This window comes from Meles meles, chromosome 2 (assembly GCF_922984935.1).
Source record: "Meles meles chromosome 2, mMelMel3.1 paternal haplotype, whole genome shotgun sequence".
Lineage (NCBI taxonomy): Eukaryota > Metazoa > Chordata > Mammalia > Carnivora > Mustelidae > Meles > Meles meles.
This window is the reverse complement of record NC_060067.1, coordinates 111,229,935-111,247,838: the sequence shown is the minus strand read 5'-3', so window position 1 is coordinate 111,247,838 and position 17,904 is coordinate 111,229,935. Positions and strand designations below refer to the sequence as shown.

At 38.3% G+C, this 17,904-nt stretch overlaps 1 protein-coding gene across 1 annotated transcript in view; it reads right to left on the bottom strand.

Moving 5' to 3' along the window:
• Nucleotides 1-17,904, bottom strand: part of STPG2 (sperm tail PG-rich repeat containing 2) — a 638,369-nt gene that overhangs the window by 606,092 nt on the left and 14,373 nt on the right. The window contains exon 3 of the mRNA XM_045997411.1: nucleotides 8,748-8,885. Within this exon, the coding sequence (XP_045853367.1) occupies nucleotides 8,748-8,885 (138 nt within the window). The remainder of the gene's footprint in view (nucleotides 1-8,747; nucleotides 8,886-17,904) is intronic.

Genomic DNA, 17,904 nt, shown 5'->3' with positions numbered 1-17,904 from the left:
TCCCTGAGGGGGAGGAAAAGAAAGAAGTCTAGAAGATATAGTGGAAAAAGTTGTCTATGAAAATTTTCCCAATCTCACGAATGGAAACAACGTTCATGTACTAGAGGCAGAGCAGTTTCCCCCCAAGATTCTAGATTCTCGAAAGTCCTCACGACACCTGCTAGTTAGAATGAAGAATTATGCTTCTAGACAGACCCTCTTAAAAGCAGCTAGGACATGTTAATTTTAGCCATTCTGACTGGTGTGAGGTGATATCTCATTGTGGTTTTGATTTGTATTTCCCTGATGCCGAGTGACGTGGAGCACTTTTTCATGTGTCTGTTGGCCATCTGGATGTCTTCTTTGCAGAAATGTCTGTTCATGTCCTCTGCCCATTTCTTGATTGGATTGTTTGTTCTTTGGGTGTTGAGTTTGCTAAGTTCCTTATAGATTTTGGATACTAGCCCTTTATCTGATATGTCGTTTGCAAATATCTTCTCCCATTCTGTCAGTTGTCTTTTGGTTTTGTTAACTGTTTCCTTTGCTGTGCAAAAGCTTTTGATCTTGATGAAATCCCAATAGTTCATTTTTGCCCTTGCTTCCCTTGCCTTTGCCGTTGTTCCTAGGAAGATGTTGCTACGGCTGAGGTCGAAGAGGTTGCTGCCTGCATTCTCCTCAAGGATTTTGATGGATTCCTTTCTCACATTGAGGTCCTTCATCCATTTGGAGTCTATTTTTGTGTGTGGTGTAAGGAAGTGGTCCAATTTCATTTTTCTGCATGTGGCTGTCCAATTTTCCCAGCACCATTTATTGAAGAGGCTGTCTTTTTTCCATTGGACATTCTTTCCTGCTTTGTCGAAGATTAGTTGACCATAGAGTTGAGGGTCGATTTCTGGGCTCTCTATTCTGTTCAACTGATCTATGCGTCTGTTTTTGTGCCAGTACCATGCTGTCTTGATGATGACAGCTTTGTAATAGAGCTTGAAGTCCGGAATTGTGATGCCACCAACTTTGGCTTTCTTTTTCAATATTCCTTTGGCTATTCGGGGTCTTTTCTGGTTCCATATAAATTTTAGGATTATTTGTTCCATTTCTTTGAAAAAAATGGATGGTATTTTGATAGGGATTGCATTAAATGTGTAGATTGCTTTGATGCTGGAGAGGATGTGGAGAAAGGGGAACCCTCCTCCACTGTTGGTGGGAATGCAAGCTGGTGCAACCACTCTGGAAAACAGCATGGAGGTTCCTCAAAATGTTGAAAATAGAACTACCCTATGACCCAGCAATTGCACTACTGGGTATTTACCCTAAAGATACAAACATAGTGATCCGAAGGGGCACGTGTACCCGAATGTTTATAGCAGCAATGTCTACAATAGCCAAACTATGGAAAGAACCTAGATGTCCATCAACAGATGAATGGATAAAGAAGATGTGGTATATATACACAATGGAATACTATGCAGCCATCAAAAGAAATGAAATCATGCCATTTGCGACGACATGGATGGAACTAGAGCATATCATGCTTAGTGAAATAAGTCAATCGGAGAAAGACAACTATCATATGATCTCCCTGATATGAGGACATGGAGAAGCAACATGGGGGGGTAGGGGGATAGGAGTAGAATAAATGAAACAAGATGGGATTGGGAGGGAGACAAACCATAAATGACTCTTAATCTCACAAAACAAACCGGGGGTTGCTGGGGGGGGGTGGGATTGGGAGAGGGGGAGGGGGCTATGGACATTGGGGAGGGTAAGTGCTATCGTGAGTGCTGTGAAGTGTGTAAACCTGGCGATTCACAGACCTGTACCCCTGGGGATAAAAATACATTATATGTTTATTAAAAAAAAAATATTTGGAAGGGGAGGCGAACCATAAGAGACTATGGACTCTGAAAAACAACCTGAGGGTTTTGAAGGGTCAGGGGTGGGAGGCTGGGGGAACAGGTGGTGGGTAATCGGGAGGGCACGTTTTGCATGGAGCACTGGGTGTTGTGCAAAAAGAATGAATACTGTTACGCTGAAAAAATAAATAAAATGGAAAAAAAAAAGGCAGCTAGGACAAAGAAGCTCCTTACATACAGAGGAAAGCCTATTAGAATAACGTCAGACCTGTCCACAGAGACCTGGCAAGCCAGGAAGGGCTGGCAAAATATATTCAGAGTACTAAATGAGAAGAACATGCAGCCAAGAATACTTTATCCAGCAACCCTGACATTCAAAATGGATGGCGAGATAAAGAGTTTCCAAGACCGGCAAGGCTTAAAGACTATGCAACCACCAAGCCGACACTGCAGGAAATATTAAGGGAGGTCCTATAAATGAGAAAAAATCCTAAGAATATCATCGAACAGAAATATAGAGACAATCTACAGACAGAAAAACTTCAAAGGTAACACGATGTCAATCAAAACCTATCTATCAATAATCACTCTCAATGTGAACGGCCTAAACGCGCCCATAAAATGACACAGGGTTGCAAATTGGATAAAATGACAGGACCCATCCATATGTTGTCTACAAGAGACCCATTTTGAACCTAAGTATACACACAGACTGAAAGTGATGGGATGGAGAAGTATCTTTCATGCCAATGGGCCTCAAAATAAGGCTGGGAAAGCGATTCTCATATCAGATAAATTAGATTTTAAACTAAAGACTGTAGTCAGAGATACAGAAGGACACTAAATAATTTTTAAAGGGAATATCCACCAAGATAATCTAACAATTGTAAATATCTATGTCCCCAATATGGGAGCAGCCAATTACATAAAAAAACTATTATTCAAGATAAAGAGTCATATTGATATGAATACATTGATAGTAGGAGATCTTAATACGCCTCTCTCAGTAATAGACAGATCATCGAAGCAGAAAATTAATAAAGAAATAAGAGCATTGAATGAAACATTGCATCAGATGGACCTCATAGATATATACAGAACATTCCACCCTAAAACAACAGAATATTCATTCTTCTCAAGTGCACATGGAACCTTCTCCAGAATAGACCACATACTCGGTCACAAAGCAGGACTCAACTGATACCAAAAGACTGACATTATTCCCTGCATATTCTCAGATCACAATGCTTTGAAACTGGAGCTCAATCACAAGGAAAAGTTCAGAAGGAACTCAAACACCTGGAAGCTAAAGACCACCTTGCTTAAGAATGCTTGGATCAACCAGGAGATCAAAGATGAACTTAAACAATTCATGGAAACCAATGAGAATGAAGACACCTCGGTCCAAAACCTATGGGATACAGCAAAGGCGGTTCTAAGGGGGAAGTACATAGCCATCCAAGCCTCCCTCAAAAACACTGAAAAATCCAGAATACACCAGCTTTCTCTACACCTTAAAGAACTGGAGAATCAACAACAAATCAAACCAACTCCACATGCAAGAAGGGAAATAATCAAGATTAGAGCAGAGATCAATGAGGTAGACACCAGAGATACAGTAGAATGTATCAATGAAACTAGAAGCTCGTTTTTTGAAAGAATCTGTAAGACTGATAAACCATCGGCCACACTAATCCAAAAGAAAAGAGAGAAAGCCAAAATTAATAAAATTATGAATGAAAAGGGAGAAATCACAACTAACACCAAAGAAATAGAAACAATCATCAGAAATTATTACCAACAGTTATGCCAATAAGCTAAGCAACCTAGATGAAATGGATGCATTCCTGGAAAACTATAAACTCCCAAAATTGAACCAAGAAGAAACTGACAACCTGAATAGACCGATATCTAGTAACGAGATTGAAGCAGTGATCAAAAACCTCCCAAAAAACAAGAGCCCAGGAACTGACAGATTCCCTGGGGAATTCTACCAAACTTTCAAAGAAGAAATAACACCAATTCTCCTGAAGCTGTTCCAAAAAATTGAAGCAGAAGGAAAACTTCCAGACTCTTTTTATGAAGCCAGCATTACCCTGATCCCCAAACCAGGCAAAGACCCTACCAAAATGGAGAATTTCAGACCAATATCACTGATGAATATGGATGCTAAGATTCTCAACAAGATCCTAGCAAACAGGATCCAGCAGCACATTAAAATGATTATCCACCATGACCAGGTAGGATTCATCCCTGGGTTGCAAGGATGGATCAACATTCGCAAATCAATCAATGTGATAGAACAAATCAATAAGAGAAGAGAGAAGAACCACATGGTCCTCTCAATTGATGCAGAAAAAGCATTTGACAAAATCCAGCATCCGTTCCTGATGAAAACGCTTCAAAGTATAGGGATAGAGGGAACATTCCTGAACTTCATAAAATCTCTCTATGAAAGACCCACAGCAAATATCATCCTCAATGGGAAAAAGCTTGCAGCCTTCCCGTTGAGATCAGGAACACAAGGATGCCCACTCTCACCACTCTTGTTCAACATAGTATTAGAAGTCCTAGCAACGGCAATCAGACAACAAAGAGAAATAAAAGGTATCCAAATTGGCAAGGAAGAAGTCAAACTCTCTCTTCGCAGATGACATGATTCTTTATATGGAAAACCCCAAAGACTCCACCACCAAACTACTAGAACTCATACAGCAATTCAGTAACATGGCAGGATACAAAGTCAATGTACAGAAATCAGTGGCTTTCTTATACACTAACAATGAAAATACTGAAAGGGAAATAGAGAATCGATTCCATTTACTATAGCACCAAGAACTGTAAGATACCTGGGAATAAACCTAACCAAAGAGGTAAAGGACCTGTACTCGAGGAACTACAGAACACTCATGAAAGAAACTGAAGATGACACAAAAAGATGGAAGACTGTTCCATGCTCTTGGATTGGAAGAATAAACATTGTTAAAATGTCTATACTACCTAGAGCAATCTATACTTTTAATGCCATTCTTTTTTTTTTTTAAAGATTTTATTTATTTATTTGACAGAGAGAGAGGTCACAAGTAGGCAGAGAGGCAGGCAGAGAGAGAGGAGGAAGCAGGCTCCCTGCAGAGCAGAGAGCCTGATGCGGGGCTCCATCCCAGGACCCTGAGATCATGACCTGAGCCGAAGGCAGCGGCTTAATCCACTGAGCCACCCAGGCGCCCCTTTTAATGCCATTCTGATCAAAATTCCACGAGTATTTTTCAAAGAGCTGGAGCAAACAATCCTAAAATTTGTATGGAATCAGAAGATACCCCGAATTGCTAAGGAAATGTTGAAAAACAAAAACAAAACTGGCGGCATCACATTACCTGATTTCAAGCTTTACTACAAAGCTATGATCACCAAGACAGTGTGGTACTGGCATAAAAACAGACACATAGACCAGTGGAACAGAGTGGAGAGCCCAGATATGGACCCTCAACTCTATGGTCAAATAATCTTCGACAAAACAGGAAAAAATATACAATGGAAAAAAGACAGTCTCTTCAATAAATGGTGCTAGGAAAACTGGACAGCTATATGTAGAAGAATGAAACTCGACCATTCTCTTACACCGTACAAAAAGATAAACTCGAAATGGATAAAAGACCTAAATGTGATACAGGAATCCATCAGAATCCTATAGGAGAACATAGGCAGTAACCTCTTCAATATCAGCCACAGCAACTTCTTTCAAGATATGTCTCCAAAGCAAAGGAAACAAAAGTGAAAATGAACTTTTGGGACTTCATCAAGATCAAAAGCTTCTGCACAGCAAAGGAAACAGTCAACAAAACAAAAAGGCAACTCACAGAATGGGAGAAGATATTTGCAAATGACAGTACAGACAAAAGGTTGATATCCAGGATCTATAAAGAACTCCTCAAACTCAACACACACAAAACAGATAATCATATCAAAAAATGGGCAGAAGATATGAACAGACACTTCTCTAATGAAGACATACAAATGGCTATCAGACACATGAAAAAATCCTCATCATCACTAGCCATCAGGGAGATTGAAATTAAAACTACATTGAGAAATCACCTTACACCGGTTAGAATGGCCAAAATTAGCAAGACAGGAAACAACGTGTGTTAGAGAGGTTGTGGAGAAAGGGGAACGCTCTTAAACTGTTGGTAGGAATGCAAGTTGGTGCAGCCACTCTGGAGAATAGTGTGGAGATTCCTCAAGAAATTAAAAACAGAGCTTCCCTATGATCCTGCAATTGCACTGCTGGGTATTTACCTCAAAGATACAGATGTAGTGAAAAGAAGGGCCATCTGTACCCCAATGTTCATAGCAGCAATGGCCAAACTGTGGAAATGGTCGCCAAACTGTGGAAAGAACCAAGATGCCCTTCAACGGACGAATGGATAAGGAAGATGTGGTCCATATACACGATGGAGTATTATGCCTCCATCAGAAAGGATGAATACCCAACTTTTGTAGCAACATGGACGGGACTGGAAGAGATTATGCTGAGTGAAATAAGTCAAGCAGAGAGAGTCAAGTATCATATGGTTTCACTTATTTGTGGAGCATAACAAAGAATATGGAGGACATGGGGAGATGGAGAGAAGGGAGTTATGGGAAATTGGAAGGGGAGATGAACCATGAGAGACTATGGACTCTGAAAAAGAACCTGAGGGTTTTGAAGGGGTGGGGGGTGGGAGGTTGGGGAACCAGGTGGAGGGTAATAGAGAGGGCACGTATTGCATGGAGCACTGGGTGTGGTGCAAAAACAATGAGTACTGTTACGCTGAAAATTAATTAATTAAAAAAAAAAAAGATCCAGTTTGTGATATCACTATTCCCTCCAAAAACTCTCTACTTTGGGCTACTAGCAGACATTTTATTATGATAGATGTTTATTAAAATAGCATTGTCAAATATTTTGTAATGAATTACATAATTTCCCTATTAAAATTATAGATCCAGGGCACCTGGGTGGCTCAGTGGGTTAAGCCTCTGCCTTCAGCTCAGGTCATGATCTCAGGGTCCTAGGATTGAGCCCTGCAGCGGGCTCTCTGCTCAGCGGGGAGTCTGCTTCCCCCCGCCCACTGCCTGCCTCTCTGCCTACTTCTGATCTCTCTCTCTCTGCCAAATAAATAAATAAAATCTTAAAAATAATAATAATAAATAAAATTATAGATCCTGGGAAGCAATGATCTGTCTTCTATGTGTTGCCAGTGCCTAGAATTATGTCTATTATACACAGTCTCTGGAAAAAAATGTCTGATATTAGTTTCAAATGCACACCATAGTAACTGGATAATCCTATACATTACACAATGCTCACCACAACAAGTGCAGTTACCATCTGTCATCATACATATGGTGACATATGTATGGTGACATATGACACACATACATAGGCATATAATATTACTGACTATATTCCCTATGCTGTACTTTTCCTCTCCATGACTTATTTATTTTAAACTGGAAGGAAGGAAGGGGAGGAAGGGGAAAAAGGGAAGGAAGGGGATGAAGGGGAGGACGAAATTCCTAATGTGTCCATTAAAAAACATTCACAAGTCTTGGAAAAAAAAAACTTACTACTTTTCAGAAGAAAATATCAGTGTTATTAAGAAAATGCAAAAGATTACTTTAATGTCAAATAAAACAAGTGTTTCCTTCTTTAAAAAGATCTGATAAACCCTTGCATAAGCAAATGAACACTTACTTTGTCCCCACTTACAAAATAGCTGATATTTAAATATACTTATAAACCTTAACTTCACTGTCATTGTACTGACATTATTCAACTGAGCACTTAGCTCAAAAATATGTCCCCTAAACAAAGCTGATTAAAATGCAATTAATATGAGCTATGTGAAGGAGTTAGGGAAAAAGAAAAGGGAACCACTCTAAATATACTGATCAAAATCTAGATTATTTATTTCAAAGGGCTAGGCCTTTGGTATAAAAATTATTCATTATATAACACCAAAGTACTTTTCCAAACATGTCATCTGCTAGTCTCCTACATGAATTTTTTACTTGGGTCAGTATAATCTTCTTTCTTCCATGGACCCTACTATGCTACCTTCACCCCTGTAGCTCTCCATGCCTGGAATGTATAGTCCAACTCTATTCTTCAAGGCCAAACTTCTCGATAAATCCTCTACAAAGTATACTTTGCCATGATGTAGTAGTCTTTCTTTAAATTCCTATGGCATTGGAGCTCCTGGGTGGCTGAATTTGTTGTGTCCAACTCTTGATTTTGGCTCAGATCATGATCTCAGGGTCAGAAGATGGAGCCCTGACTCGGGCTTTATGCTAGGCATGGAGCCTGCTTCAGATTCTCCCTCTTCCTCTATCACCCCAGCCCCATTCACTCTCTCTCTAAAAAAAAAAATTAATGTAATTTTAAAATTCCTATGGCATTCAATTACACGGTTATTCATTTAGACCTATCATATTTCATCTTGCATTAGTAACAATCTATATAGCTCTCTCTCATCTAAATTTTAAGTTTTTTTATTTCAGGAATCATGTTTTCAATTTCACTGTATTATTAACAGTACTTATTACAGAGTTTTCTCTCTATATATAGGTAGACCACTCAGGTGGTTTTTTAAATCTCCTTTACTTTCCGTTTACCATAGAAATTGGAAGTGATAATAGATTTATTAAAAGCAAAAATGAAGTCAGTTTTTAATACAATAAAAAACTAGTTTACACACATTGAATATTAATTTAATTATAAACTACAATATGGATACTAATAAAAATAATTTTTATAGTAAAGTTTTTCTTAATGTACTTACCACATAAAAATTTAAACCTTTTCTATTTTAACTAAAAGAAATGTCAGAAGTATAATTTAAAATAGCAACGTACTGATTGAAGATGCTCTTTAACCTGTAGTGCTTTTCTGTTCATGATATCTAATGTTCCAGGATAAAACTGATCATAGCTTGCTGGTCCTGGACTATCTGAAACAAACTTCTTAAAACGCTTCTCCCGGTTTTGTAGACTATGACCTCCTTTTATATTATACTAAATTGGAGAGAGAAAAAAAATGAAATAATTAAAAGAAGCACTTTATAATTAATACCTATTTTGGTAAGTATTACATATTAATATGAACAAACAGTTTTAAAACCCAAACTGAGAAAGTTAAGGTATTTGACTAAAGACATCATTCTAGTAAAGGGATACTAAGAGAGGACAACAACTATTGTCATCAGTTTTAACTATGAACTCAGACTAAAATTTACTATATTTAGGACACTCAAAAAGAATGCAAAATTCAGTTTTAAAACAGGAATCAAAACAAAGGAATCCCGAAAGTTGTAGAGCAAGAATGAAGAGCATACACTAGCAGGCCTCAAAAGAATACGTATCTCTGAAATGAGCTAAAAATATTGGTACTCACACTGCAAGGATAAAGCAAACTTTCCAAGCTTATTTAGGATTATTTTCATGAACTAGTTTTTGGTGATTTTCCAGGGATGCTTACGTAGGCTTAGTGGCAACTGCATGGGTTTTATTTGGTTGGTTGGTTTATTCTTTGTTTTTTTTAACAGTTTGTTTTTGTTTTTCTTTAACATATAATGTATTATTTGTTTCAGGGGTACAGATCTGTGATTCAACAGTCTTATACAATTCACAGCGCTCACCATAGCACATACCCTCCACAATGTGCATCAACCAGCCATCCCATCCCTCCCAAACCCCTCCACTCCAGCAACCATCAGTTCGTTTCCTGAGATTGAGTCTCTTATGGTTTGTTTCCCTCTCTGGTTTCATCTTGTTTCATTTCTTTCTCTTCTCCCCTGTGATCCTCTGTCTTCTTTCTCAAATTCCACATCTCAGTGAGATCATATAATTGTCTTTCTCTGACTGAGTTATTTCATTTAGCATAATACCCTCTAGTTCCAGCCACATCATGGCAAATGGCAGGATTTTAATTTTTGATGGCTGCATAGTACTCCACTGCAGACATACAGCACATCTTCTTTATTCATTCATCTGTTGATGGACATCTAGGCTCTTTCCATAGTTTAGCTATTGTAGACATTGCTGCTATAAACATTAGGGTGCACATGCCCCTTCAAATCACTACATTTCTGTCTTTGGGATAAATACCCAATAGTGCAATTGCTGGGTCATAGGGTAGCTCTATTTCCAACTTTTTGAGGAACCTCCACACTGTTTTCCATCCTGCACCAACAGTTTGCATACCCAACAACAGTGTAGGATGATTCTCCTTTCTGTGCATCTTCACCAAAATCTATCCTTTCCTGACTTGTTAATTTTAGCCATTCTGACTGGTATGAGGTTATATTTCATTGTGGTTTTGATTTGTATTTCCCTGATGCCAAGTGATGTTGAGCATTTCTTCATTTGTCTGTTGGCCACTTGGATGTTTTCTTTACGAAATGTCTGCTCATGTCTTCGACCCATTTCTTGATTGGATCATTTATTCTTTGAGTGTTGAGTCTGGTAAGTTCTTTATAGATTTTGGATACTAGCCCTTTATCTGATATGTCATTTGCAAATATCTTCTCCCATTCTGCCATTTGCCTTTTGGTTTTGTTGACTATTTCTTTTGCTGTGCAAAAGCTTTTTATCTTGATTAAGTCCCAATAATTTTTTTAATTAACATATAATGTATTGTATCAGGGGTACAGGACTGTGATCCATCAGTCTTACACAATTCACAGTGCTCACCATAGCACATACCCTCCCCAATGTCCACCAACCACTCCATCCCTCCCAACCTTGTCCACTCCAGCAACCCTCAGTTTGTTTCCTGATATTGAGAGTCTCTTATGGTTTGTCTCCCTTTTTGGTTTTGTCTTGTTTCATTTTTCCCTCTCTTCTCCTACAGTCCTCTTGCCTTGTTTCTCAAATTCCTCATATCAGGGAGATCATATAATGATTGTTCACTTATTTCACTAGCATAATGCCCTCTAGTTCCATCCACATCACTGCAAATGGCAAGAGATACTTTTTTGATGGCTGCATAATATTATATTGTGTGTATGTATGTATTATGTACTTGTGTGATATATATATACATCTCATATCTTCTTTATCCATTCATCTGTTCATGAACATCTGGGCTCTTTCCATAGTTTGACTATTGTGGACATTGCTGCTATAAACATTGGGGAGTGCACGCTCCTTCAGATCACTATATTTTTATCTTTGGGGTAAATACCCAGTAGCACAATTGCTGGATTGTAGGGTATCTCTATTTTCAACTTTTTGAAGAACCTCAATACTGTTTTCCAGAGTGGCTACACCAGCTTGCATTCCCACCAACAGTGTAGAAGGGTTCCCCTTTCTCTGCATCCTCACCAACACCTGTTGTTTCCTGACTAGTTAATTTTAGCCATTCTGATTAGAGTGAGGTGGTATCTCATTGTGGTTTTTATTTGTATTTCCCTGATGCCAAATGACAGTGAGCATTTTTTCATGTGTCTATTGACCATTTGGATGTCTTCTTTGCAGAAATGTCTGTTCATGTCTTCTGCCCATTTCTTGATTGGATTATTTGTTCTTTGGGTGTTGAGTTTGCTAAGTTCTTTATAGATTGTGAATACTAGCCCTTTATCCAATATGTCATGTACCAGTATCTTTTCCTATTCTGTCAGTTGTCTTTTGGCTTTGCTGCCTCTTTCTTTTGCCTTGCAAATCTTTTTATCTTGATGAAGTCCCAATAGTTCATTTTTTCCCTTTCTTCCCTTGCCTTTAGTGATGTTTCTAGGAAGAAGTAGCTGCAGCTGAGGCCAAAGTGGTTGTTGCCTGTATTCTCCTCAAGGATTTTGATGGATTCCTGTCTCACATTGAGGTCTTTCATCCATTTTGAGTTTATCTTTGTGTTTGGTATAAGAAAATGGTCCAATTTCACTCTTCTGCATGTGACTGTCCAGTTTTCCCAACACCATTTGTTGAAGAGACTGGTTTGTTTTTTTTTCCATTGGATATTCTTTCCTGCTTTGTCAAAGATTAGTTGACCATAGAGTTGAGGGTCCATTTCTGGGCTCTCTATTCCGTTCCATTGATCTATGGGTCTGTTTCTGTGCCAGTACCATATTGTCTTTTTTTTTTTTTAATATTTTTATTTATTTGACAGAGAGGGAGACAGCAAGAGAGGGAACACAAGCAGGGGGAGTGGGAGAGGAAGAAGCAGGCTTCCCACTGAGCAGGGAGTCATATGATCCCAGGACTCTGGGATCATGACCCAAACTGAATACAGATGCTTAATGACTGAACAACCCAGGCACTCCCACACTGCCTTGATGATTACAGTTTTGTAACAGAGCTTAAAGTCTAGAATTATGATACCACCAGCTTTGGTTTTCTTTTTCAACATTCCTCTGGCTATTCAGTGTCTTTTCTGATTCCATATAAACTTTAGGATGATCTGTTCTAACTTTAGGAAAAAAGCGGATGGTATTTTGATAGAGATTACATTAAATGTGTAGATTGTTTTCCTTTATGGTATCACTTATCTCTTGAATTCCCCCCTCATGATCCAGTAATTGTTTATCCCTCTTTTTCACAGCTTCTCTATTTTTCATCATTTGCTCTTCTATATCACTAATTCTCTTCTGCCTCATTTATCCTAGCAGTTAGAGCATTCATTTCTTATTGTACCTCATTAATAGCCTTTTGATTTCAACTTGGTTAGATTTTACTTCTCCAGAAAGGGATTCTCTAGTATCTCCTATGCTTTTTTCAAACCCAGCTAGCATCTTCATAGTCATTGTGAACTCTGGTTCTAACATTTTACTAATTCCCATATTGATTAGGTCCTTGGCAGTCAGTATTGTCTCTTGTTCTTTTCCTTGAGATGAATTTTTTTCTCATTTTGTCATTTTGTCCAGGGAAGAATAGATGAATGAGAGAAAAAAATGCTAAAAGGGTAACAACTACCCCAGAAAAATATGCACTAAACAAATCAGAAGAAACCTGAAACTGGAGGAAAAGAAAAAAAAAGAGAGAGAGAGAGAGAAAGAATATGATCAGGACTGTGAAGAGAACAGAGCCACACACTAGATTTTGGATGTATTTTGGTCTGTTAGAAGAAACTGCCTCCCAAAATTTTAAAGAAAGAAAAACTATGTATCTATATACATGAAAATAATGGTAAATATAATGAAGGGATGGAAAGGACTATAAAAATGAAAATTTTTAAATATTTTTAAAAAGGAATTGGTAAGATCAGAAGTTGGTTGAAAAAGAAAGAAAAAAAATTTTTTAAAAAGGAGAGAATGTGATCTGGTGGGTGAACAGACCAAAGCCATATACTAGATTTAGGGTATATTTTGTTCTGTTAGAAGAAACTATATCCCAAAATATTAAAGAAAGAAAAACGTATATGTATATAAAAAATAAGGTTAAATACAGTGAAGGGATGACTGTAAAAATGAAAATTTAAAAAGACTTTAAAAAAGGAATTGATAAGAAGTCGGTTGAAGAGGAAAGAAGAAGAATTCAAAAAAAAAAAGAAATAAAGATAGAAAACTTTAAAAATTGACTTCAAAAGAATAAAGAATTATGAGGGGAAAGCCATGAATTCTATATGCTGTTTACCCAAGGCTAGAGTTCTGCAGTTCTCATTAATCAGTAAACTTGGTCTTGGCTGTATGTTCTTATTGATCTTCTGGGGGTGGGGCCTGTTGCAGTGATTCTCAAATGTGTTTGCCCCAGAAGGAATTGTACCACCCTTGCCAGGGGCCATGCTATGTAATCTGCTAGGGATTGTTCTCCATAGGTTTTGTTCCCTGAAGGCTTTCCACACAGCTTTAGAGGACAAGAATAAAAATGGAAGCCTCCCAATCTCTGGCCCTGGAGGAGAAAAGAGATCAGGGCCCCACCCCCCAGTGCTCTCTCAGAGAAAAGCAGTCAATCACTCCTGTCTCCTTGGTCTCTGGCCACACTCTGAGCTCTCCCAGCCTGTGACCAAGCATTTCTATCTCTGGCACACAGCACTGTTTGGAGTTTTCAAATCCAGCAGATTCCTGTAGCATGCTCCCACACTGCTCCTCTGGGGAAGGAACAGGAGTCTCCCAGGATCTGCCCCTTGTTGGGACTCCGCTCAAAGAGCAGTGGTCCAACTGTGCCATGGATCACAGTTTATGGCAATCCCAAGTTGAGAGCCCCCTCCTTGGTTCACTCTTTGCAGCCACCTTCCTGACTCCAATACTTGGATGCTCTGCTGCACTCAGGCACCCTCAGTCTTTCTGTGACCCCCAAGAGTCCTGAGACCACACTGTCCCAGCAAGTGTTCCACCCCTCGCTTAACCATTGGAATGACGTCCCTCACTGGAGCAGACTTCTAAATAAAAGTTCCAATTTTGTGCTCTGCTGCTTTATTGCTTGCCAGTAACTGACTGATGGAAGCTCCATTCCACCACAGTCTATCTTCCCAAATATCACCTCAGATTCACTTCTCCAAATGTCCTACCTTCCACAAAGTGGTTGCTTTTCTATTCACAGATTTGCTGCTATTCTTTTCTTTAATCTCCTGTTGAATTCATGGGTATTCAGAATGGTTTGATAAATATCTAGCTGAATTCCTGGGACCAGACAGAATTTAGGTCTCCTACTCTTCTACCATCTTGCTAGCCCTCTCCTAATAGCTTGGTTTTATACTCAGATTAATTTTAAACATTGTTTAATGCAGAGGAGAGACTGGGGGGAATCTCCCATAGCTTTCCATGCCACATGTGTGGATTCTCTAGAATCAAAAAATTATCAACTGGGTAATAGCCGGTGAATTCAGAAAAAAATCCATCTTATTAGTTTCAATTTAAAGTCATCATATAGGGGCGCCTGGGTGGCTCAGTCATTAAGCGTCTGCCTTCGGCTCAGGTCATGATCCTGGAGTCCTGGGATCGAGTCCCATGTCGGGCTCTCTGCTCAGTGGGAAGTCTGCTTCTCCTTTTCCCTCTGCCTGCATGTCAAATAAATAAATAAAATCTTTAAAACAAAATAATAAATAAAAAAAATAAAGTCACCATATAATCATTTCAAAGATGATTCATAGTAATAATGGTTGGCATTTGATAAATCCAATAAGATCTTTTTTTTAAAAGATTTTATTTATTTGAGAGAGAGGGAATGATGAGAAAGGGAGCATAAGGAGGGTGAAGGAGAAGCAGACTCACCACTGAGCAGGAAGCCCAACCGGGGGCTCCATCCCAGGATTCCAGTCTCCAGGATCATGACCTGAGCTGAAGGCAGACGCTTAATGACTGAGCCAGGCTGAGCCCCCAGATGAGATTTTTTTTTTTTAAGTCACTTAATTACTAACAGACCTTTCTCATGGTATACACACCAGATGTTCATAAACACTACTAACTGAGCCCATCTCTAGTTTGAATCTTATTCAGCTGCTTTCAGCTTTTAAGAAATACACAAAAGAGGTCTTCTTTTAAAAACTGAGTCAAGGGGCACCTGCGTGGCTCAGTGGGTTAAAGCCTCTGTCTTCAGCTCAGGTCATGATCCCAGGATCGAGCCCCACATTGGGCTCTCCGCTCAGCGAGCAGCCTGCTTTCCTCTCTCTCTGCCTGCCTCTCTGCCTACTTGTGATCTCTCTCTGTCGAATAAACATTAAAAAAAAAAAAAAAAACCTGAGTCAAAATTATATTCTTAGGTAGCCAATCCACTACCTGATAACTGTTTTAATAAGACCATAATTCCTGTTTAAAGAGTTTGGATCTATAACAAAATTTAATGATTTTGCAAAAACATTAACATTACTAGTTAGATAAAAAGTAAAAGCATGGGAAAAGAGAAAATCTGCTCAAATCTTGATTCTTTGAAAGCCATTACTGTAGTCTCTATGATCTTACATTTCACACTGTAATTTGGATTTATATTGAACTTCAACAGAAGATAGCAAAATTCATCTGATTTTTTAACTGGTAGAAATTAACCAGCACTTTTCCAATTACTCATATTTCATAATTACCAATTCTACTGATTTTACCAGAAGTTATAAAAAGAACTACAGTATGTCAGATAAAGGACCCAAAATTATATTATGAGGTAACTATACATTTTATATGAAAACTGTGAGACAACAGCCTTCCTACTTCTTGAGTCCTATGCTTTTGTCTATATGCTGTGGTTATTTGATGAATTACTACATTGGGAGCAACTGCCCAACAATACAGAATGCAGTCTCATCGGAAGGGTGAGGCCATCTACTGGATCACATCTGATATCCCACCATACAGCTCTAGTGAAATGTATCTCTCAGATCAAAAATCAAACCTAATTTGGACATCTATTAGTAGGCCCTCGTAGTGAGAAATATGAAAGAAACTATTTATCTGGATCCAGGGAAGAGATCTCCACATCTCTGTCTTATATAGCAAGGAAAAAGATGGTATCAGCCATGCACAAACAGGTCACCAACCTGAAAAGAATTAGAGCCAGAAAACATAAATGAAATTTGAACTGAATCTCTGGGGTGGGATTCATTTTAGGAAGAAGGATATGAAAAAAATAAGGTACATGTGACTTAATAAGCTAATTATCTATCAAAGAATCAGAAACTTTGTACTTTGTAAACTTCATTCTTCTGTGTCTTTTATTTTCTTAATTTCCCTCAAATTGTTTTCTAAAAAAACTTACTTTTGAAAAAAATTAGCATGCTTCAGATATGCTAGAGGAGACAAAGAAAGAAGCAAATTTGCCCATAACGAGTCAAGAGTTGGAGAGGCAAAAAGAATACTCCCATCCTCACTCCCAACCTTGGCATACTGGTGACAACCATAATCAAAATGAAATAACCATAACAGAAACAGAGAAATAGAGAAGACTAAATTGGGGCACACAGTTTCAACTCCCAAATGTTTTGCTTTTATAAGAGCTTCAAGTATTACATACAGTGGAGGCAGGCCTCACAACTACAACCACATTTTCAGTCTTCTCAAATTTCATTTGAAGTCTCCAAATAATATTTACTAGGTAATTGCTAATAGAAAGGAACATTTCAACCAATGCTCAAAAAAAAAAGGTATAAAAACAAATTGTTAAATGCTGGCATTAATTTCCATAGGATTATCCCTTTAATTATTATCAAGCATATTAATTATTTATATAATTATGTAAATAATTAATATGCTAACTATTGTCACATGACAAACATTTTCTAATTCAGTCATTTAAAATAATAATGGACTTTCTTTTTTAAATAGCATGATAAATTCACACTTCTTGAAACTCTAAAAGTTCTACAAGACGATATGGTCCACATATACAATGGAATATTACACCTCCATCAGAAAGGATGAATACCCAACTTTTGTATCAACATGACAGGACTGGAGGAGATTATGCTGAGTGAAATAAGTAAAGCAGAGAGAGTCAATTATCATATGGTTTCACTTACTTGTAGAGGATAAGGAATAACACAGAGGACATTGGGAGTTGGAAAGGAGAAGGGAGTTGGGGGTAATCAGAGGGGGAGACAAACCATGAGAGACTGTGGACTCTGAGAAACAAACAGGGTTTGGGAAGAGAGGGTATAGGGGGATGGGTGAGGCTGGTAATGGGTAATAAGGAGGATATGTATTGCATAGAGCACTGGGTGTGGTGCATAAACAATAAATCTTGGAACACTGAAAAAAATAAAATTAAATTTTAAAAAAAGGATCATAAAAAGCTAAGGGGCGCCTGGGTGGCTCAGTGGTTTAAGCCGCTGCCTTCAGCTCGGGTCATGATCTCAGGGTCCTGGGATCGAGTCCCACGTCCGGCTCTCTGCTCTGAAGGGAGCCTGCTTCCCTCTCACTCTCTCTGCCTGCCTCTCTGCCTACTTGTGATCTCTCTCTGTCAAAATAAATAAATAAAAAATCTTTAAAAAAAATAAAATAAATAAAAAGCTTAAAGGAAGAAAATGTAATTCTGATTCTAAAAAACAACAAAAAAGAATTTAGCCTAAAACAACCCAAAAAAATCATCAGCAACTGAGTAAATAAGGCACAGTCATTTTTGAAACCAAGTAAATCAATCTTCTCCTGGCATTGGTTTATAGTTTTAAGAAGAAACA